The sequence below is a fragment of the Mastigoproctus giganteus genome, chromosome 13 (genome assembly GCF_048544385.1).
Source record: "Mastigoproctus giganteus isolate SK-2022 chromosome 13, ASM4854438v1, whole genome shotgun sequence".
NCBI classification, from domain to species: Eukaryota; Metazoa; Arthropoda; class Arachnida; order Uropygi; family Thelyphonidae; genus Mastigoproctus; species Mastigoproctus giganteus.
Window position 1 is genome coordinate 101,354,426 of NC_143587.1, and position 23,071 is coordinate 101,377,496.

The 23,071-nt window shown below is 40.0% G+C and overlaps 1 protein-coding gene across 1 annotated transcript in view; it reads left to right on the forward strand.

Moving 5' to 3' along the window:
- The first annotated feature begins 10,573 nt into the window (after positions 1 to 10,573).
- LOC150076308 (ciliary microtubule associated protein 1A-like) overlaps positions 10,574 to 23,071 on the forward strand; it is a 39,932-nt gene continuing 27,434 nt past the window's right edge. Inside the window, exons 1-3 of the mRNA XM_090387314.1 lie at positions 10,574 to 10,642; positions 14,952 to 15,078; positions 16,714 to 16,771. Coding sequence (XP_090243440.1) covers positions 10,574 to 10,642; positions 14,952 to 15,078; positions 16,714 to 16,771 — 254 coding nt within the window. The remainder of the gene's footprint in view (positions 10,643 to 14,951; positions 15,079 to 16,713; positions 16,772 to 23,071) is intronic.

A 23,071-nucleotide genomic window follows, 5' to 3' on the forward strand; every position in this document is an offset into this window, starting at 1 on the left:
TAATATTTTCTCCTTTCGGATCAGTATATTGATCAATTTAAATGGCATAAAAGTCAAGAGGAATAGTTTTTTAATGAAATAGCAAAATCCACGTAACCAAATTCCAGACAACTGGACCAAGCATGGAACCTTGTGGGCAACCACAATTAATTTGTGTATAAACAGCCTTGAAGCCTGGGAGTAACACAAATAAGTCTGCCTGAAAAATAACTTTTCAAAGTGCTATGTCAAAGGGACAGTTTAAAGCCCTAAAACATTCGAGGGCGTTCTCCTACCAAAGGGTGTCGAAAGCGCCCTGGAAGTCAACAAATATGGCTAAGGAGTTCTGTGTAATTGATGAGTTTAAGTGAAACAAAGCATCTTCAGTACCAACTCCAGGCCGAAAGCCAAATTGATTTTCAGAGTAAATATTATTTTCGGTCAATAAATAAATAATGCAGTCTTGTAAGTTTGTGACTGGAGAAATGTTCCACAAGATTATCACCTAAAAAGAGAGCATCTATAATGCGATTCACAGTGTTTATCCAATCTAACGTTTCTATGTTATTGAATGTTATCGTGTTTTTAAATTCCCTGTGACCAGTTTGAAAACGATCCCCCACGGATTTCGATACCTTGAGCTGGGCCCTCGTTAGCAGAGTTATTACTATCGCCGTCCTCCACACACCGGGTGGAAAAGAACTGAATCCGAGTCCCGTCAATGTTGGGGGGAATTTTTATGGGCTTTTTTTACAATACTCCTATCCCTATTATTTTCAACCATACAGATCTTGGACTGTGTTTGACCCTAAGTTGTGCTTCAGTAATCATCGATAATCTGCTCACCTGTACAGCTCGACTTTGATGGATTGCCAAACAGCAATAAATTCACAGCATTAACAGCATTTACAGTATACTTCGGATGTCACAACTATATTCAAGAAACTATATAAAAACCATGGTAATCTCTCCACTTTTATAATCTGGAGAGATAGGGGCATCTGTTGCCCCTAACACCACGAAGGCACTTTTCGCTGCTGAGTTCTGGCTCTTAAAATGGACAATAAACAAACATAACCTTCCTCAACTTAAGAACAACTAAAAAGTAAAGTAAACTGTCATATTAGGGCCACCTGAAAACTATTCCATCTGCCATGTGCAATTTCGTGTTTTCTCTGGTCGATTTGCCTGTTTTACTGGTCGTAAAAAACAAGTTTCAGGGTTAAAATCCACGCTTTCTACGCCTGACACCGACTAATTCAGCCACGAAGTGAAAAAAAAAAAAAAAGCCCATAAAAGTTGCTCTCGTCAGCGACGGGATTCGAACTCGGGCGTTTTCCACAGGAGTGGGGAGGACGGTGATTATAACTTATAACCACTTTGTACTACCGCGTAAACGGACAGTTAAGGCCAACTGCAATGGCCAGTTCGCTACAGATTCAGACTTCACATGCTGATTAGAGTGAAGCGTCTTATCACGACTGTTAAAATGACATCATGATCGCTGGCCAGATTTCGGCACCATCATTCTGGGACTTCTACACTTGGAGAGTCCCTCGGTCTTCCCCCAGAGCGATCCCTCCTTTGCGCTCATCTCAGCTGTCTTCAGATATGTGAGAGCTTTCTGCGCTTTCAGATGCTCTCGCCTATCCAGTCATTGGATGATGACTTTAATAAGTGTGCTTGTGACAGGGAATACAGTTGCCGCATCCTCGAGTTGTACTTCTGTCCCTGATCCTCCTCCTCTTCCTTGAAGTTCACATTAATGCCATTCGAAGCGAACAACACAACCTGCAGCAAAAGAGGCTTACTAACTTTCTTAGTATGATGATGAATGATGGCAAAATGTGTACTAACGTTTTCATGTTGTCAGACTCAATCTCTCTACGGACAGAAATGGTTTATGAGAATGTTCCTTACATGTTTCGTACTGCAATGTAAAATTATCTGTACTTAACCTGTATTGGATTTGCATATTGTGCTGTATGTAATTGTATTATACTTTGAACTTTTTGTACCTCGTTTTATGCTTCCATATATGTATTCCTTATGTTTCAGTTGTTGAATGTTCTCTGTTATTATTCACATACTGTATTATCGCTGTTAAGGTAACCCCTGGCTAAGTGGCTGCGAAGGGCAATATTGTAATGTTTTGTACCTATTAGTATTATTATTGCAATAAAGATTTCTAAAAGCATCTGGGTGTTGAACAGTTATATGCTGAAATATCATTAATATCCGGACACCCTTTCGTTGATAGCTGGTCACGTCCTACCCATGAACCACATGTCAGATATAAAATATGCTTATAGGACTTAGAGGAGACAGCAGCATGATTATGACTGCAAGATGTAGCGATAGACGGAGTTATCAGACTTCGCGTAATGATAAAAGGGTACCACATAAGCAATCGGTCTGTATGTGATATTTCAGGGGCACTGAAGATCCCTAGATCAATGACTGGTAATGTAATCTGCAAACAGAAGTGGACTGGGACTGAAACAATCACGAAAAGTCCCGAAAAACCTCTGAAGCTGACAAAGGCGAAAGGAGAGCTCTGCAAAAAATCGTCCGCTTGGAAGGCAGATCTGCGTTGTCGCAACACATATAGGCTTTCAGTGAGACGATTAGAACAAGTCAGCACCAATACAGTGAGCAGGACGCTGCATGATATGGGCTACCACTGTCACGAAGCCGTCCACAAGCCACTAATCACCCAAACTAATGCCAAGCGCTGGCAAACTTGGTGTAAGGCCTGGCCTGCCATTCTTGGACCGTAGACCAATGAAACGTTATGCTTTGGAGTCACGGTACATGATCTGATGGTCGTACTCAGGTGTAGCGCATGACCGAAGAAAGCTACCTACCGGTCTATATCGCCCCGATAATGAAGTTTGACGAAAGCAGCATAATGGTTCGAGTTTGTTTCATGGTTTGAATTGTGCTCATTACTTTTTTTGGAAAAAAACCATGAATGCTGAGATATGTTTAGGCGTTCAGGACAATAATGCGTTACTGACGTTGTGTCAGAACGCCAGAGAAAGCTCATACTAGTGTCAGCAGGAAAATGCTCTATGTCATCATGCTTGCGTTGTGACAGACTGGTTTGAGGACATGAGCGTCGAAAGCTAGACTGGCCAGCCCAGAAGCCTGACCTCAATCCAGAAGAGAACTTCTGAGATGAAGTGGATAGTTGGGTGCATGTGAGGGGAGACTACCCAAAAAACAGCTGACCTAGGCGGAAAATATAAGAGGATATTTACAAAAAACGGGTGAAGTGTTCCACAAAGACTAGAAGCTGTCAAAAAGGCTGAAACGGATTTAGCACACATTATTAGTTTTCCTGTAAATAAGGTTATTTGTCATGTATGCAAATATTTGTATGCAAATGTCCGGATATTAACGATAGTGCAGCGTATATCTGAAATTAGTACTTCTTACTATATACCCTTCCAACGAGAACATTTCTTACCAAATTTTCCTTGTGTGCGTTCTGTATTATTAGAAAATCCATTTAAGCAAGGTTATCCCACAAAGGCCTGCCTTAATCCTTCTCACCCGAGGCTATTGGATTCGGTAAGATGGCACTGTAAATAAGTAAATTAACTGCGGATAATTTGAAAGCTAATAATATGCAGATTACATTAAACAACAAATTTGGGTCATATCTTGTTACGGGCATGAAAGTAAGTTTACTTTATCGATTTTGTACTAAACACGGAAATAGTGCTTAAAATGGTGGATAGGCTCTTGTTTTCGAAAAAAATAAAAAAAGTATTTTTTTTTATATTTATACAAGATATTTTTTAATTTATATGGTAGTAAGATGCAGCTACGAACATACCTGTATCAAACACGGGACCTCTTCACCTTTCGCTTGTATTCAACTTCAGTATCATCTCTTTCCACCATCCAACAATAATCGGCTAATATGGCGGCACTCCATTTGCATTAGAATTAGCATTAGTAGAGGCATATGACGCAAGAAAGCAAGCTTATGCAGTATCAGCCAAAAAAAAAAAAAAAACACGCTCCCATTTCACCCCTCCGTTCGTTCCAAGTACCTGTCCAGCTCAGCCTTAAATTTATTTAGGCTATCAACTTCCACAACAAAGGATGGAAGTCTGTTCTACCAACCAACCAACCGATTTTGCTTTTGTATCTTTGTTCCATCGCTGCGACATCTTGATGGAAGCACTGATCATGTTCGTCGCTGACAGCACCACAGTTTGGCGAGAAGAAATCCAGGTGTGAGTGCAAGAAATGCATCTTCAATGATATGTTGCACCCCAGTTTTTCGTAAGAAGTAATGAGATCTTCCACAAGCTGGCTGTAGTTGCCGGCTTTAACATTTCCTAGAAAACCAGCTGGTCTCTCGCTATCACTAAGGATACATTTGAACTGTTCGTCTTTGAAAAGTTGCCTTATTTGTAGATCAACGAAAAAGCCTGCCTTAATCTTCTCTATACTAGTCTTGGGAATTTCTCTTGCAAATATGTGAATGCAGGACCGTTCACTTTCAAAGCCTTCACGAAATTTTTCATGAGCCCAGTTTGATGTAGAGTGGTGGAAGCAAAACGTTATTTGGATCTACCAGAGGTTCAAATCCCAAGTTCTCCATTCCATTTCGTACTGTATATCCTTGGCAAAAACTATCCCACTCGCAGAGAAAGCAACAATACTTAGTGTAACCCTTTTGTAGTCCTAATAAAATGGCGATAACCTTTATATCACTACATATCTGCCACTCATACGTCTGATAGTGCACGCCTAAGCGGATGCCACGCATACGTCTGATAGTGTACGCCTAAGAGGATGCCATTCATATTTCTGATAGTGTACGCCTAAGAGCATGTTCTCCATGTTTTCTGCGTGTCTTTTTTGTGAACGGCATTCGCAAGAGGTATTGAAGGCAGCATATTTACATTGTTTAATAACACAGCCTTAAGGCTAACCTTAGAAGCATCTATAAATAGTGGCTATTCTTCGGGAACGTGCATCATGTTCATTGTTGCCATCAGACCCTCAACATCCTTAGAGTGAGTTCGCCTTCTGTTTGATAGAATTTATCATAATCTTTATTTCGAGTAGGAAATGGCGTCACTTTCACAGAATGTAGAAGATTCCACTGTTGTAACCTCAAGGCCAAAAAAAGCTGCCTTATTCTTCAGCAGTTCGAGATCCCTGATGAAGTCATTAAGCCCACTTTCTGTGATCTTATGTGGTTCAGAAGGATAAAGGTTTAGACAAAATGATGGCTCCCTTGACGTAGATGGCTGCTGTACTTCTTCGTGTATATCTTCAACAGAGCGTACAGAAAAACGGTCATGTGGTTCAGGAATAGGTAGTACTTCACTGTGAGGCACGGGACGAATTGAAGATGGTATATTTGGGTCCACTTTTTTTCATTATCATCTCTTTTCTAATAGGAGGCGCCATACAAAAGTAATAGTCTGCGACGTGATTTGTTGGCTCCCTCCATATCATGCGCACTGCGAAAGGCATAAAACGTCCCTTTAGATTCACCCACACATTGAGTTTTAATGAACTTGTAGTGCAACGTATGTTTGGAGCCCAGTTCTTGTTCTGGTGGCCTACTTTACACCCAAAGTACAAGAAGTAGGACTTTTTTAATGCTCGAGTTAAGGGATGCTTTCTTGAAGCTAACGTGATTTCTCCAAACACGTAACAGTAGCCGTTCGGACTATTCACACGATTACGGGGCATGTTAATCTTACACGACACAAATACTGCGCAAAAAAGTAGGAATCTCACAGAGAACAGCCGTTAAGGGAGAAGAAATCACCTAGTTCCCAGCCGTATTCGAGGATTATTGCAACAGAGTTATAAAAAAAAAGACTCATTTGAATCGATAACAACTTATCATGTGATGCAGAGCGAGGCGACAGTTGCCGATCAGATGATAAGAGCAGATTGGTATTGAAACTGCGGTGTTGCCCTGCGTTTTACTAAGAGCCGTAGTTAACAATGTAGAGTAACTTGGATTTGCCTGAGGTGGCCGGTAGTACGAGTTGATAGTAAATTGTGCTCCCTAAAGTGATTTAAATTTAGTGATTAATCTAGTTTGTTACCTGATCTGATAGATATCATCGTGTAGTGGACGCCAAAAGCTTTTCAACCATACGGGTTATGGAGGTACCGGACTTATAGCAGATAAGTAATTTTTAATTTTAATTTGTATATGAACGATCTTGTTAAAGCCGAAGCGAACTGCTGCCATTGTCTGACGGGCTGAAGCTCACTGCTGGGAAACAACGGACAACGGGTTGACATATACTGAATTATGACCACCTACCTAATACTTCGTAGGTCCTCCTTTTGCCCTCAGTACAACAGCTATTCGACGTGTCATTGATTCAACAAGATGTCGGAAGCGTTCGGGAGGTATGGCCAACCAAGCTGTGTAATGCGGTCAGCAATGCAGGTATAGAGGTGACTGGTGTATTCAGACGCCTGATATGCCTTTCCATAGTGTCCCACAAATGCTCTATGGGATTGATATCGGGGGAGTTCGGACGCCAATCGATAGGCTAGAAGTCAGAACTGTGTTCCTCAAACCATTCCTGCACAACAAGTGCCCGATGGCTCGGCACATCTTGGGGGACATCATCGCCATTCGGAAAAAAAGTGTAACATTACGAGGTGTACACAGTCAGCAAGCAGTTAACGATAGCGGAGACCACTGATACGTTGTTCCACATGCACTAGGGGCCCAACTTGTGCCAGTGAAACATACCCCACACCATATAACCGCCTCCACCGGCCTGCACTTTTGATAGCATGCATGATGGATCAAAAGCTTCATGTTGTTGACGCCAAATCCGTACACGACCATCCACGGTGTGGAGTAAATAACGTGACTCATCCGACCAGCACATTTTCTTCCAGTCTTTTAACGTCCAACTTGCATGCTCTTTGCACCAGGCGAATCTTTTACGCTGATGAACCTTGGTCAGGAGAGGATGCTGTAGGGGTCGTCTACTGGTACAGCCCATACGTGCGAGGTGCGATGCATGGTAATGCCAGATATTGTTCCTGGTGACCCATGTTGTATTGGGTAGTCAACTCTCCAATAGTGCTGCGCCTGTTCGCCTGTACGAGCCGTCGGACCCGGCGCTCACCTCTAACATCAACCTTTCGCTGACCTTTGCAGTTTTCCCGTCGGGTCGTGGTTTGACCATTTTGACGCCAGTCCTGGTACACTTTAACTACGGCGGCTCTCGAACACCCTACCAGTTCAGCCGTTTGGGAAATCCAGGCACCAGCTTGTCGACCACCCACAATCTGTCCTTTATCAACGTCCGATAAATCCTTCCTTTTATCCATCACGCTCGGAATTTTACTACCTACTGAATCACTGACACTGTATCTAGACTACCTAGGTCGGCTAACTCTACACTTTCGTACCTCACGTTGTCAACGGGTCGCATTCAGTTTTCATAGGGGGTGGTCATAATTCAGTGATCACTCAGTGTATATGTACAAAGTATTCAAAGTATTCTTGTGAGTTTAATGACGGTCACCAAGGTTTCCCTTATACCCGTCGAGTTTTAGGCGAGAGCGCCAATTGCCGGCATGAAAAAAAAAAAAAAAAAATGAGAGAGAGAATTTTAAGAAAACAGATAAAAGAAAGATAGGACATGTAATTAGTGTTGTGTAGTGTCGTGTTATGTTGTTATGAATGCCGGCGCCTGGCTTTTGCAGCAGGGGGTTGAGAGCGAAGAGATGCTCCAACCCCCCACTCCCGTCCCTAGCCACGAGGAGGCAGCCAGGAACTACTATTAGGAAGCTACGCAGGTAGAATAACTTTTTGTACTAGTTGGAGAAAGTAAAAAAGTAATAAAGGAAGTGTTTTTAGAAACAGAAGTAAGACCAAATTAACAAAGTTTACAAGAGAGCTGACAAAGAGGGCCATGCAGGTTAAAGAAAGAAGAAAAACAATCTAGGGGAGGAAAGGAACAAGAGGGAAAGAAATCACAAAGAAACATGAAACCAACTCCCTGGGGAAACAACCAAATAATCCACTTACAAAATAAAATGGTCTACAGTAAACACATTACCGAGACCAAAGAAATTAATAAAGTATAACTAAGAGTTACTAAGAGTTAACAATGATTTAACTATAAGTTAACAACCCAGCGGAGGGGAACCAAACCTTTATGGCAACCCTCAGCCAGGAAAAACAAAATCAATAAAATTATATACACGATCAAAGATGTGCAAGTCCAGCCAGGGGGGACCAAAGAAACCGATGGCCACCCCAAGCTAGACGAGCAAAACAATCACCTATAATGAGGACTCCCCACAACAAATATGTACATCGACATCAATAATTACAAACCAAGTCCTGGATGGCGTTTATTATTAAATGTAATAACGATTCGCAATGCAGTCGCAAAATTAAGTAAAACATATAAAATGTACAGCATAACTGGAACACCAAGTCCTGTATGGCCAAACACCAGTTCAAGTATTATAACCCAATTTAAATTATATACACAATCTATGGTTAAAAACAATAACAACAGCAAACAAAACCAAGTCCTGAATGGCCATGACAAACTGTCGATAGAAAAGAAACTGCACAGCAAATCAATAAAAATATCCATAACTGGGGAGTCCAACAATGATCAAACCCATAGAGATAACATTAATAAAATATACACAGTAATTATAAAACAAAGTTAAGACCTAAAACATACATGTATATACAAGACACACAGTATACCCCAGGGAGAAGGCAAAAACTAAGAGCATAAAATCAAAATAACAAACTGGGTTACTTACATCCTAGTAAGTCAAAACAGTTTAACTAAACAGCATCAAACTTTTAACTGATTAAGAGTTACAACAACCAAAATGACATAAATCATTAACAGAGTATTATCGTTAACATAGGTATTCAAAATTATATTAATCAGAACTAAATTGAGTTTTCGCCCTGGCAGAAGCTAAGGCGGCAAGGTAAACCGGACAACTATGATCTCGGAAGGAGTGACTGGCATCTTTCTTTCTAGCCAAACAATTTGCGCAAGCGACAGGAGCAGCAGAGGAAGGGCATGAGGAAGCCTGATGTCACGTTAGGCCGCAATGACCGCAAGAGGAAGTTTTCTGTCTGCAATAACGGGCAATGTGTCCATATTGCAAACAGTTAACACAGCGAGTAGTAATGAAGAAATCCTTTATAGTGTGAGAAGCACATTCAAAGTAGAGACGGCCCGTTAGATCGAGAAAACATTTCCTCAGCCGAGGAGAAACATCTAAAACCCAATGAAGGTTGTTTTTATTTTTTGCCTTCATTTTAAAGCGCAATTTAATTTCATTATTGAAATCAGCCAAGGAAATTTTTGAACATAATAAATTTCGAGAAAAGATGTCACTAAAAAGACCCTCCGCAGTGGCATCCCTGGGCACATCATAAAGAACCATCGTCGGATTCCGTTTTCTGGGAGAAGAAACTTTTAAATGTAGATCCCGTAATTTTGTACAATTACGAAGAAGATCAGCATCTCTAGAGGAAGCAGTTTCAATGGCGACTCCAGGATCTCTGATTGTTTTAATATACTTAATCCGAATTGCGTCAGTTTTAAGTTCCTTTCGTAAACCTCCTCACTCACAACAAAGGGACAATTTTCATCAATCTTGACAAGAACGACATGTTTCTGTGCATCTGGAGTAACAGAGTGCAAGTTATCAACTACAGAAGGGGAAGAAGGCAACCTAGAATGTTGAGAAGGATCAGAGAGAGATTCCTTTAAAGTGAGAAGAGAATTCAACTTCACAGCTATAACATCAACTTGTTCGGATAAAGAGTCTAATTTCGAGTGCAAGTCCGCAAGATGAACTTCACTTACCATAGAAGGACCACCCTGGGAAACAGCTGAGTTCTCCAGGGAAGAAAGTTTCCCACTGAGCTTAGAAATCTCACAGTCCTTAGTAACGACTAAGTCCCTAAGACGTAAAAGTTCCTGCGAATGATCCTGAAAGGAATTCAATTTAGTTTCCAAGACTGAGAGAGCAGTTGACTTTAATTCCAGTTGATGGATTAAATCTTTGTTTTGAAGAGCAAGCTCATTACACTTAGCTAGCGAGGATTGTACTAATAAGCCGAGCTGTTTGGCTTGATCGTCTTTCTGACTACAAGAATCCGTGAGTTGCTTAGTCTGTGTTATGTAGTCATCCAAGGTAGTAGCGACCACATCTATCATATCATCAAAATTGCGAAACCGTTGCTTCACAAGAGCTAGAGTTGGAGGATGAGGGATATATTTTCCCAAAGTAGAATTATATTGTTCCTTGGCACATTCGTAACCCTTCTGAAGATTACCAGGAGTATCCAGAAGAAATCCTCTGCCTGCATCAGAAGAAGAAGCCACTGTAGAGGAAACATCAGGGGACAACGTAGACGGAGCAACCTTTTTCTTCTTAGGAGACATATTGAAAAAATAAGAAAAATTTCCCAGACAAGTAAAAATTCGCCACTAGGGGGCGACACTGTGCTGAAAAGACACCCGTCCAATAAGAAAGACACATACCAAATTTGAAGTAAATCGGACAGATAGAACCCGAGAAAATGGGACTTGAATTTTGCCTTAAAATGTTGCAAATTTTCCCGGATGAAAAACCGGTTTTCGAAAAAGAGGTATATCTCAAAGAATTATGGGAGGAAAAGGCTGAAATTTATTGACAAGATGTGAAACACTGTAAGGAATAGTATACAGGCCCTAACCAGAAGTTTCGGAGAACCACAACGGAGAAAAACACGAACTCGTTTAATTACACCAGGGGGAGCCAAAAGCCATGGGGGCAGAAAAAGAAGACATAGAGAAGTACATCAGTCTTAAGAGCAAAGAAATATGTCCCATAGAACCCAAGAAAATCAAGTTTTAAGAAAAGAGCCCAAAAACAGCCCAAATGAGACTCTATTACAATGGAAACCACCTATACACAAAATTTATATGATTTTAGACTATAATACGTATTATTAGCAAGGTTTTAAAAGAATTTCACGTAAAAAGAAAAGGAACCCTAATATTTTGGAACACAGATACATAATCCATACTAATTTGAACCCCATAGACAAAAACGTGAGTAATGCAAAAATTGTTTCTATTATTTTTACTCAGGTATATATATTAACATAAGACCATAACTTTTTGGAACTCAGTATACATGTAAAGTGAGAAAACTCCCATAATGCAAAGTTAAATAAAGCCAATAATTTCCCCCAAAATATCTTAAGTACTACAGGCAAACATCATAAGCAACCCCTAGCAAAACGAAACGAACGTTAAACAAAATGGCAGCCACCATATGGAGGCTGCCATTAAACACAAAATGGTGGTCAATGATACAGTAAACTTTCCCGCCAAAAAACTTTGACCTTTAAGCTGATTGGTTTACAAAACGGAGAAGACAAGATGGCAGACAAACGAAACCAGTGTATATGTACAGCTAATTGCAACGGTCATGCTGCTTTTACTTCTTGCTTCCTAAGCCTTGGTCGCGCTATACTGCCTTCGGAAATAGTTGCACCCCGCGACCACATGTTTTTACCCCATTTCATTGCGGCGGCACTTGTCCGACTTGAACACTATTATCCTCCCTCAGACTCAACCAACTTGCATATAGACTGCAGAAATCGTACGGAGAATTGGTAATAACCAAAGTGGTGGTATTGCACCGGCTGATTAGAGTCATCTACCACCTAGTATTGCCAGGTAACACAGAGGGGCAGAATTCCTCCGTGTGGTGTGGGCGCCACACCTCGACCCTTGTTTACGTTGGTTCACACGTGGGTGAACACCCACAGTCTGCTTGTGCATGGGGGTTATACTCAGTATTACTAACGACTAACACTATTCGAGGCTTGAAGTGGTGGAACCCATGTTTAGTCTCCAGAGCTAAGTTCTGGTCAACCCTTCCCCATCTCTTCCATCATGCAGTATGACTGTTGATTTTGAGGTTATGATGAACATCAAGGCGAGATCCAATCTTCCTTATATTTCCAGGGTACAACTATAAAACGGTGTTCGCAGGCCGGCCGCTAGTTAGTACACCGGACCGAACCTATTGGTAACTCTTTAGAAGGCTTCCGGATCAGCTAGTGTATAATCTTGCTACCTCCACTCTGGTGCAGGTGGTGGGCCAGATGGTGCAGGCCGGCCACTAGTTAGTACACCGCACCGAACCTACTGGTAACTCTTTAGGAGGGTTCCGCATCAGCTAGTGTATATCATCTGGTAGCAAGATTATACACTTAATTCACCACAGAACCCAGTCTCATATTGCCCAATTGCCTTACTCTCTGTGATGGCCAAACTATTGGAGCGTCTACTCTTGTTTCGACTTTCTGCCAGCTACGAGGAACACCAACTCTCCTCAGATAAACAATATGGCTTTAAAACAGGGTGCAGCACTGAAGACGCTATCAACAATCTAATCACCCAAGCAACGCACTCAGCCTTCAAGTACTCTCTTGCTATATTGGTGGACTTTGCTGGAGCTTTCCACCGCCTGTGGTGGCCCAGCATACTTCGGCGGCTTTGGCAATTAAATGTTTCTACTGACCTAGATAACAGTTTGAAGTCATACCTAACCAACAGAAAAATACGCGTTACTAACAAATATTAGTTACCAGATCTATCCACCGAAGCTGTCGGCAGGGCTCTGTGCTTGGCCTGTGCTTCCTCTGGTCTATTGTCCTGGACGAGTTCCTCGGCTTGGACCTTGGGGGGGGGGATTAGTCCTTGGCCTTTGTGGACCACCTTGTCCTGCTGGTGCGTGCGGACACTAGGACGTCCTTGGAAACTATTGCAAATAGAGCGCTTGTGAAGCTCCAGAACTGGTCAGCCTTGCACAACCTTACCATCTCCGAAGAAAAAACAAAGCCCATTCTCCTCAAAGGCAGACTACAAATTAGAAGACCACCTACAATGAAATTAAACTTCACTCCCATCCGACTGTACAAGGAGGTTAAATACTTCGGTATTTACATTGACTCGGGTCTTGGTTTCCATAACCACCTGAAATATCTAGCGACCAAAATCCGGAAGTATGCCGCCGTGATAAGGTGGTCGAGCAGAGCCAAATGGGGCCTGAGGCACAAAGCTCTGACCCTCATAGACTGCTTTGTCCCTAAAAATCGGGACAAAGCGGTGTATATACCGATAGTTTGCTACAGTGTCCCCACCTGGTTCAGACAAGCTACACTAGCAAGAAACAAACGGAAGCTGGATACAATTCAAAGGTTCATGCTGCTATCAATTAGCAGGGCGTGCCACACTGTTAACACCCCTGCCTTGTAAGTTCTAAAAGGATGTCAGCCACTCTACCTAGAAGTAGTCAGGCGAGGCCTATACTACCACTTTAGGAAAGGAACACCAGCCGAAATAGTAAATCTCCAGCTGGATCTTGCAAATGACCCCAAGATAGAGAAGACGAGAATGACCGAACACCTACAAGCGATATGGGAACAGAGATGGAGAACCAATCATGCTGCACGAGGCGATTCCTCCCAACTATAAACCAAACTGAACGTTTATTATCACTGGACGCGGCCCCTTTCGTCAGAAACTTACGGCTATGGGGATTGAAAGAGACCTGCAGTGCCATTGTGGAGAAGAAGAGTCTTGGAGGGCATCTCATGTATGAGTGTCCTGCCTATGACAACAGTAAACTCAAATTTGTTACCACAATTCAAAGGAATCCATGTAATCAGGAGTCCTCGCTGCTGCTTGATGAAAACACGTACAAGGCACTAACAGTGTATGCGCGAGAAATCTTCGCACTGAGGCGAACAAAGATTGCTGATGTGAGAACAACGTTGGATCATGCTGCCCAAGGCCTGAATCAGACAGGCGTGGGTTAGCTCCTTCTCTGCTAGAGGATACTGCCCTGACAACTTGAAAATCCTTTAAGAGTAGGAACACCGCTGGCACCATTCTGGTACGGGATTGCTGGCACTCATAGAGTGCGGGATTTAGACTCCAACCCACAAGGGTTGGAGTCTAAATCTTGGATACGGCTGGCACTGTACAAGAGTTAATCGACAAATTTTAATGTGATTTTCGTGTTCAGCAGCATGAAATTAGTCAAGATTGGATATTTTTGTTTTCGTAACATTTTATGTGTTGACCAGTGTTATGGAAGTTATACATTTTTTTTAATGCATTAATTATTTTTTTATTAATGCATATAAATATTTTTAGCAATGGCGGCATCATTAGAATAAGTGTATCGCTGCCAAGATAAATACTTTAAAGGGGACAACACTCATTTCGAATCTAAGTTCAGGAATCAAGTACGTGTAGTAAAAAAATTAGTCTCATTATCTGATTACTTTATAATTAAAGAAATCAGATAATGATTACTTTTTTATTATGAATTTTGATGTTTCATACATTCTGAACTAAAACTGAAACACTGAAATAAATCTTGCAGTTACAAACGAAGCGTAAAAAAAAAAAAATAAAGCTTCATTAAAATACAGTAAAAAATAAAGTACAATATAATGGAAAATGTTTAAAGAATAAAAGCTAAAATATAAATAAAAGAGATAAAAGTACACAGATAAATAATAAAAGCAGTAGAAACAATCTGATTCGTAGTTATCTGTAAATACAATTTTCTCATGCTGTTAAACCTCCCCCCTCAAGACTTTCTTATGATGGTGTTCCCTCCTCCGAAAACATAGCTAGATCAGTAATTTAATAGATTTCCATTACATAAAACCAAGGAAAATAAAGAAAAAAATATTGATTACGCGTGAGTTTTAAGAACATTTTTAAATCACCGGAGCACCGATTTAAAGCATCCTTTAATGGTAACAATTTAACTCTTTGGAAGAGCTACGAAGCAAGCTATGAAGATAAACAAAATATGAACGTACATTTAACAGTCATTTGATGTTCATTATGCTGTGAAATTTAATAAAATATGTTATTTATTAGGGCCATGATCACCTTCTCAGCCACTACGTCACCCAAAGAGAATGGGTTCCTACAAAGAGGAGGGGTCCAATTGGCGCCGAGAGCAAAAGTCCAGGACCTGCTACTGTTGCACTTCCAACTACTGTAGGCAAGTGTTGAGATCGAAAATCTACATACATACAACTTAAAACTTTATAATTGTATTGTGAACGACCTTAAGTTCCTGGGATAAAATTGACAAGAAGAAACTTGGATTACCTTATTTTCACGGAACGACCTTAAGTTACCTCGGAACTGCTTACGTGTTGATTAGAATGAAATTAAGCTGAAAAGAGTTGTGAGCACTAAAAACTTATTAAAATGAAACAGCATAGAGAAAAGTGCACCTTTCCTTAATGTTCGTCATACAGGCTTGCTCAAAGAAAAATCAGACTGCTGGACTTTTGGTTCAGCAGTTTGATTTTTAATTGAACAAGCCTGTTTCCCATGGTGAACTTTCGAATCGTCTTCACTTCCTCCAATTTTTATTTGAGCAAGCTTCTATGACGAACATTAGAAAAAAGTGTGCTTTCCTCTATGCGATTCCATTTTATTAACGCTCACAACTCTTTTCAATTTAATTTCATCCTAATCGACAGTTGGGAGATACGGTAAGTTACGTAAAAATAGGATAATCCAATTTCTTCTTGACAACTTAAAAAAATGTAAAATTCATTAATATTTTATTTATTCATTAACATATATAAATTTTAAATCAGTAGTGACATGATATTTATTATTTAATTATTTTGAATTATATGGCATTACTATGCAGTTTGTCACTACAGTAGGGTACCCCAAATCAGACAAATCTTCGTGAAGGAATTGTGCCAGTTTACGGGATTTTCCAATTTATGAGAGCTCACACATGAAAGAAATCGATGTTTACATAATTAAAAAAAAAAGTCGATGTGAACATTTATATTACCATATACATTAAGTGGCAAATTTATTAGGTACAAACACTCATTCAAGGAATCAACAGGCAGCATGGCTTGTTTTCAGTAACAATGCCACTTTTCGATTTCAGCCGTCACAACAGTTTTAAGAACTGAAAATCCTTACCAACCCATCGCACATGTAAGTCACTTCCCAAAAATAAACACGTTTTGTGCTGTTTCACATTAGAAAATTTGTGGCCCATTCTTTTTTTGTAGAAAAGACGATCAGTGGGAATATTTGCCTGGGCATGTTAAATAATTGGCTCAAGCTTCGACTTCATGAAGAATCTTCTGATTTTATCTTTCAGCAAAAAGGTATGCCTCCTAATGCGAGGACATCGGAATATCACACTAAATCAACGACTGATGAGATGAGATACTAAAAAAAACGACTTTCGGTGTCCTGCCGTATTTTCCTCAGGTCTTCGGACATCATGCAACTTCTTTTTGGGAGAGGGGCTATGTAACGGATGCCGTGTTCGTGCCACCATTGGCCAAAGAACGTTCCTGAATTAAAATTCTGGTCACCGAGGTACTGGCATCAATTACCACAAACATACTGACACAGATCTAGGAAGAAATGGACTATGGAATCAACGTATGCCATGTGATTCGTGGGGAACTCATACAAAGAATCTGCACGGTCAATAAGAAATTTTCAGAGATTCTCTCGATAAGAAATATTTAGAGATGCTCTGTCCATCAGTGTATGTTCTCAAGATAATAGATATCAATTTTTATTTCTATAAATTTTTGAAATTTATTTCTTTTTTAAATCACCCTGTATGTATTTTGCATTTCAGGTGAGCACAGGCATGACCCATCAAGAACCAAGGCTCCAGGATATTTTATTGGCATCAGGTAAATACCACCTTAATAATCTTTATTTCATACAAATTATTTACAGAAAGGACTTATAGTGCCGATTGTTTTCATCATTAAGTTTTAGCAAGGTTTTTTTTTTTTTTTTTTAGGAGCATTAGCAACTAAGGCCATATTGCTCCGAGAATATGCGGTGGTCATTCCCTGACCTTTCCGCATCCTCCGTATTTGGTGGTGACGGGCTCGAACCCCGGTCTAATCAAGAAGCGTGTGTGCTACGCACTGCTGCTCCTTCCCACCTGGCTGCGGAGGCGCCTAGTTTTAGCAAGAGCTTATGTTTTTTTACGGTACTCACCTCTTAATCCGTATCGTTTGAAGATAGAATTTAAAGTGAAGGTAAAATGAAATTAAAAATGCCAAAAGGAAAAAGAAGTGCACTACTCTTTTCTCAGGTTGTCTACATAATTAAAACTGTGATTATGATCAGTTTTAATTAGGTATGACAGCCTGTGAAAAGAGTAGTGCTCTTTTTTCCTTGGGGAATTTTTTATTTCCCAAGGAAAAACAACAAAATTATTTTTTTTCTATGAAACCTTGAAACTTTATTATCAAACGCTAAATGCATGATGGAAAGATTCAAAGCATTCTCTTGGGAATCATTTGTATATCCTATATGATCACAGGCATGATCAGCCCAATGGTTTAAAAATGGTATCAGTCGTTTTTACATTCATATTCGTGTTTAGAAGCAAAACTTCCTCCATTTCCACGAATCTATGTAAAGACAGTAATTAATATGTTTATTTATAATTAGATTAATCTGATTCTGGTTTATTTAATATACAGAGATTCATGTCATTACAAATCGCAGTTCAGTACATCAGTATCAGTTCACATCGTTAGTAGAACAATTTCGCTAATAGAACAGCTATAACTACATATACGAAGGATGATCAAGTTGCTCTATCCCTCAGGTAGAAATAATAGGATGACAAAAAAGAAAGCATTTTTATTTTTCAACGTAGTCTCCTGCAACATCAATACCCGTTTCCCAACGATGTTCCAAGGTTTTAATTCCCGCCAAAAAAAAATCTTGTAGTTGGCTACCCAACAAGGCGTGCATAACATCCATCACAGCAGAATCATCTGCAAGGGAACAGATGGAAGTCATTGGGGACCAAATATGATGAAAGGGCGGATGAGGTACCAATTCAGATGAAGGACCCAAAATTACAATCATTGTAAGGCAGATTCGTATGCAGAGGCATACGGCATTATCCGGAATGAAAGAGCACAAACCGGGAGCACTTTCCTCGCCTCTTTTTATTTATATATATATATATATATTTTTTTTTGATGGCATCAGAGTATCAGTGAATAGTTTGGGTTCGGCGTAGTACTGAGTTGTGGTGGTTTAGCCATGTTCAGGGTAATCAATGCAGTCGACAGCCTAAAAATAAAAAAATAAAAAATGATGCCATCATCCTCTTTGCTGATGATCCCACTCTGAATTTCTTTGAGGTTGGCAGTCCATGACTTTGACCCTAAGTCAAAACATGCTTTGCTGTTTTGACTCAGGGTCAAAGTCATGGACTTATGTTTCATCGATTGTTATGTATCTGTCACAAAAGACATCTTAGTCGATAATAAGTGGTTATAATCACCGTTCTCCCCAAACAAGGTGGAAAGGGCCCGAGTTCGAATCCCGTCAATGACGCAGCAAGTACCCACCAAGTATTCAACCAGTGTGTTGTTGATACCATAGCATTTGCCGTCGACGATGTTCAGTGGTGAAGAGAGGGTTCCCTTGGGTCGTCTGCTATAGCACTCCATAGGTATGAGTGTGCGGCGCATCATTATTCGGGATATTGTTCTTGCATTCCACTTATTGTATTGCGATGTTAACTCTCCACAGTGACCTGCCATTGAGCCTGTATAACGCGCTGCACCCTTCGCTCACCATGAACATCCACCTTGCGCAATCCTTTACAGTTCTGTCAACGGGAGGTGGTTTAACCCGCTCGACAACACTGTTTGTAAATCTTTGCCACAGCAGGCCGTGAGCAAGATGTGCCGTTTCCAATATGGAAGCACCCGAAGCACGAGATCCCACGATCGTGCCCTTTTGAACTCCATGATATCTTTAATACTTCCTATAACTACTACTTTGACTTGCACGACCTGATGCAAATTACCACTGTTTTTGACTTTGCCGCTAAACATTCTGAACCCTCTCTCTCACAACATCCTCAGATTCCTTACAGCGACTATAAGCCGATCATTCGCAAAGCATGCTACGACAACTGGTCACAGATCTGGAAAAGTAACAGCAACAATAAACTTTACCAGATTAAACAAAATCCAAAGCTGTGGCTCTCTAGCTTTCGACCAAACAGAATAGATTTAGTGGTATTGGCAAGACTCAGAATTGGACACACTCACAATACACATCTCTTCCTACTATTGGGAGAAACCCACCTCAGTGTTCATCCTGTCTGACGCAACTTACGGTCCGTCATTTTCTGGTTGATTTGATTGTCCCTCACATTCAGCCATCCGATCAAACCCTTTTCAATCTCTCTCCACATTAAACATCTCTCATGATTCATCTCACTTCATAGGAAATGAAGCAAACATAGAAGAACTTTTGATGTACTTAAAATACATTGACCTGTACGGGATCATATAACTCAATATTTATAACTATATGTTGCCTGTAAATAAACAATAAACAGACAAAATTTGGCCTCAGTAGCCCTTGTGTCGCTAAGCCCTATACCAACAACAACCACTGTTTTAGTGTACGAAGTTGTTCCGCTTTTTATATTGCGAGCTATGCAGCAAGTCAGTTACGGATGGGTGGTCATAATTCAGTGACTGCTGAGAGTATTAAACACGTATAAATAAGCTAAGTATGACAGATGCACCAAAACGCGCAAAGCAGCAGAAAAGAATGCAAAAGTTTATATAAGTATGTAAGAATTGAAAAGTCTGATCTAAGTCTGATAAACTTTGCGTAGTAATGTACGTTTGTAAAAGGAGAAAGAATGTGAATATCCTATCCTATAAGTTATGATGAATTAAGAGAATTATAGGCTGAATTTCAAAGCCAATTAGAGGTGAGGGAACTGCAAAGTGAAATGATTAATATCAAATGATTAAACAAATAAAATAAATGGTGGGATAGCTGTCATCAGATATGGATGGGCAAATTTAGCTATAAGTCGCATATATGGAGAGCAAAAATGCAAAAACTTCAGTTGCATCAGATTCACTTCATCAGTTTCTTGAAGTAAACTGATTTGCATCAGTTTACTTCAAAAAATTCATCAGATTTTTGCATTTTTGCTGTCCCTGTATTCGACTTATAACTAAATTTGCTCACCCATATCTGATGACAGCTATCCCACCTTTTATTTTATTTGTTTAATGATTTGGTATTAATCATTTTACTTTGCAGTTCACTCACCTCTAACTGGCTTTGCAATTCTGCCTATAATTCTCTTAATTCATCATAACTTATAGGATATTCACATTCTTTCTCCTTTTACAAACCTACATTACTTCTTTTTTCTGCTATCCTCACCCTTCTAGTACTTGGCACTTTGTGTATTTTTCACTTCCATCTACGCAAACTGTATCAGAATTTTCAATTCCTACGTACTTATATATAATCAAATAAAAAAATCAAGATCTAATACTAGCTAGTACGTATACTATAATATTGTGACATGGAAAGATTACATCAACGAAAAATAAACTTTCCGAATTAATTAGAAAGATTAATATCGTTAAATAGATGATACGCTATATTATTTTCACCAAACCGGGCATTGTCGTAAGGTGAACTGTCCTATTCAAACGTGTAAGATCTTCTGCCATCCAAAACTGAATTGGAATGATACCGTAAAGATGTGGTATCCTTCATACCACATCTTTGAGGTATCCTAAGATGTCGCAATATCGTCGTTTCTGGAAGGTATCATACATATCGAATCAATATTAGAAAATTAGGCCAAATCATCATCAAAAGGGGGGATACATTTATTCATTAACTGGGATGCCTCCCTCTTTTGATGAGTTTTTCATTAATTTCTAATTAATGAATCAGAATGCGTTCTATATCCTCTACGTTACCTGCTAAATGTCACTTTACGGGCTAAACGAATAAACTGCATCATGAACAGTTTTCAAGTCTCCTCCGTAGGGTCTTTCACAGTACCTGTAGTTTGAAATAACTGCTACGAATTTCTAGAACGAGAAAATAAAAGAGTGAAGAGTGCGGCTTTTATAGTTTTCTTAGCTCATTCTGACTATACCGACATCTTATGTCTTAGCAGATTTAAATCATTATTTCATGGAATGGGCCTACCTTACTTTAATCTTCGTCGCTGAGGTCAGCCGGTGCTCTCTCCTTTTCGAAATAATCTCTTTCATAGTGTATACACCTGCGCCATCGTTGAATTCACTCTCCCGGCAGTCATTTCTTAAGTTTTCGAGAGTGGCAGTTGTGGCCACGGATTGTTGACCTTGTTTAATGCGCGTATACCACTTAAATATTGCAATTTTCTTGTGTGCGTAAACACTTGTTTCTAGAAACCTGTGACATTTCTGTCACGGTCTCCATGACATTCATACCATGTGGAACAAAACTGTACATAACAAAACGTTGTTCAGTCTTCAATTCTTCCGTTATGCAAGCTCATAATGTATGCAAATTAAGGCACTTTGCATCTAACAGAAGACAAAATGTCAGAACTTCCAACCGTGTAAGCGTTTTGTTCGACTAATATTTATCGGCAGTTCGACAAACCTTGTGTGTTAAGCGCCAAAGAAACTAAGACTGTGAGGCGAAAGTATAGTGTCTATAAATTGCGTGAATTCTGTGGTCGGGTTGCATGTTTGCTGGACGAAAAACAAGAGTTTCCGGGAGAAAAAGCCATGCAACCTCCCTGAGACCGACTCACTCTGCAACATTGTGATAAAAAAAAATAATAATAATAAATAAATAAATCTCATAACAATTCCTCGAGTCATTGATGGGATTCTAACTCGGGCATTTTCTACCCAATGTGGAGAGGACGTTGATTACAACCAGTGCAATACTGTGGGGGCTGCCGATACTTGAATAGCTGTACAGTAACGCTAGTCCTCGCGCGGGTAGCACAGTTGATTAGCATTAGCATTAACCCCTGGCATTGCTGCTGTGAAGGGTCTATTGTATATACCATGTTTGTATACAATAAAGATTAAAGATTAAAGATTAAAGATTAGTTGAGGCATGTGATGCAAGAAAGCAAGCTTATAGAGCATCAGCCAAAAAAAAATAATAATAATAAAATAAAAATAAAACAAAAAAAAACACCTTCCAATTTCACCCGTCTGGTCATTCCAAATGTTTGTCTAGTTCAGCCTTAACTTTATTTAAGCTATCAACTTCCACAACAACAGATGGAAGTCTGTTCCAGCAATCAACTACCCGCTGGCTGAAGACAAACTTCCGTACATCTATTCTACAACTGTATTTCCTCAATTTGAAACTATGCCCCCTGAGGTGCTTAATCTGAGCAAGCGGAAGTATCTCATCAGCATTGAGCCTGCCACAACTATTCAAGGCCTTGCACACCTCAACCAGATCACCTCGCAGGTACCTAGTCTCCAGATGCTGCAATTTGCAGAACTTAAGCCTTTCTTTGTAAGAAAGGCTTAAGCCTTTCTTTGTAAGAGCACCTCTTTGTTCCTCTCACCAATCTTGTTGCCCTTCTCTGTACTCGTTCTAGCAACTCTACATCCTGCCTAAAATGAGGCCTCCACACCGGTACACAGTACTCAAGGTGTGGCCCCACCATTGCCTTATACAAAGGTATAATCACCTCCTTGTCTCTGCTAGCAAAGTTCCTATATATTATTGACAAAACCCGATGACCTGCTCTGGCAGCCCGTCTGCACTGCTCAGAGGACGGACAGTGATATAATCACTGAGTTAGTCTTAGGCGAGGGTAGCATTGTTTTTTACGCTATATACACTGAGCTTATAGTCAGAAGAACTTTTATGGGCTTTTGTGACATGGGAGAAATCCAGAAAGATGGGCATCATATGTTTTTTTCATTTTTTTCCCCCTCCAGAAACTGGAATTTTTAATTCCGTAAATCAGGAAAATCGACTTCTGAACGCACGCAATTTACATATGCGGTATAAATGCCTCATAGCCTTAGATGTTTTGGCTCACGTACTAGAACCGATGCATAGAAGGCATGAATTTTTCAAAATACGGGTAATACTGTATATTGAAAGTACGAAGCAAGGTAAGTGCAGACAATCTTTCCCCAGCTTTCTTT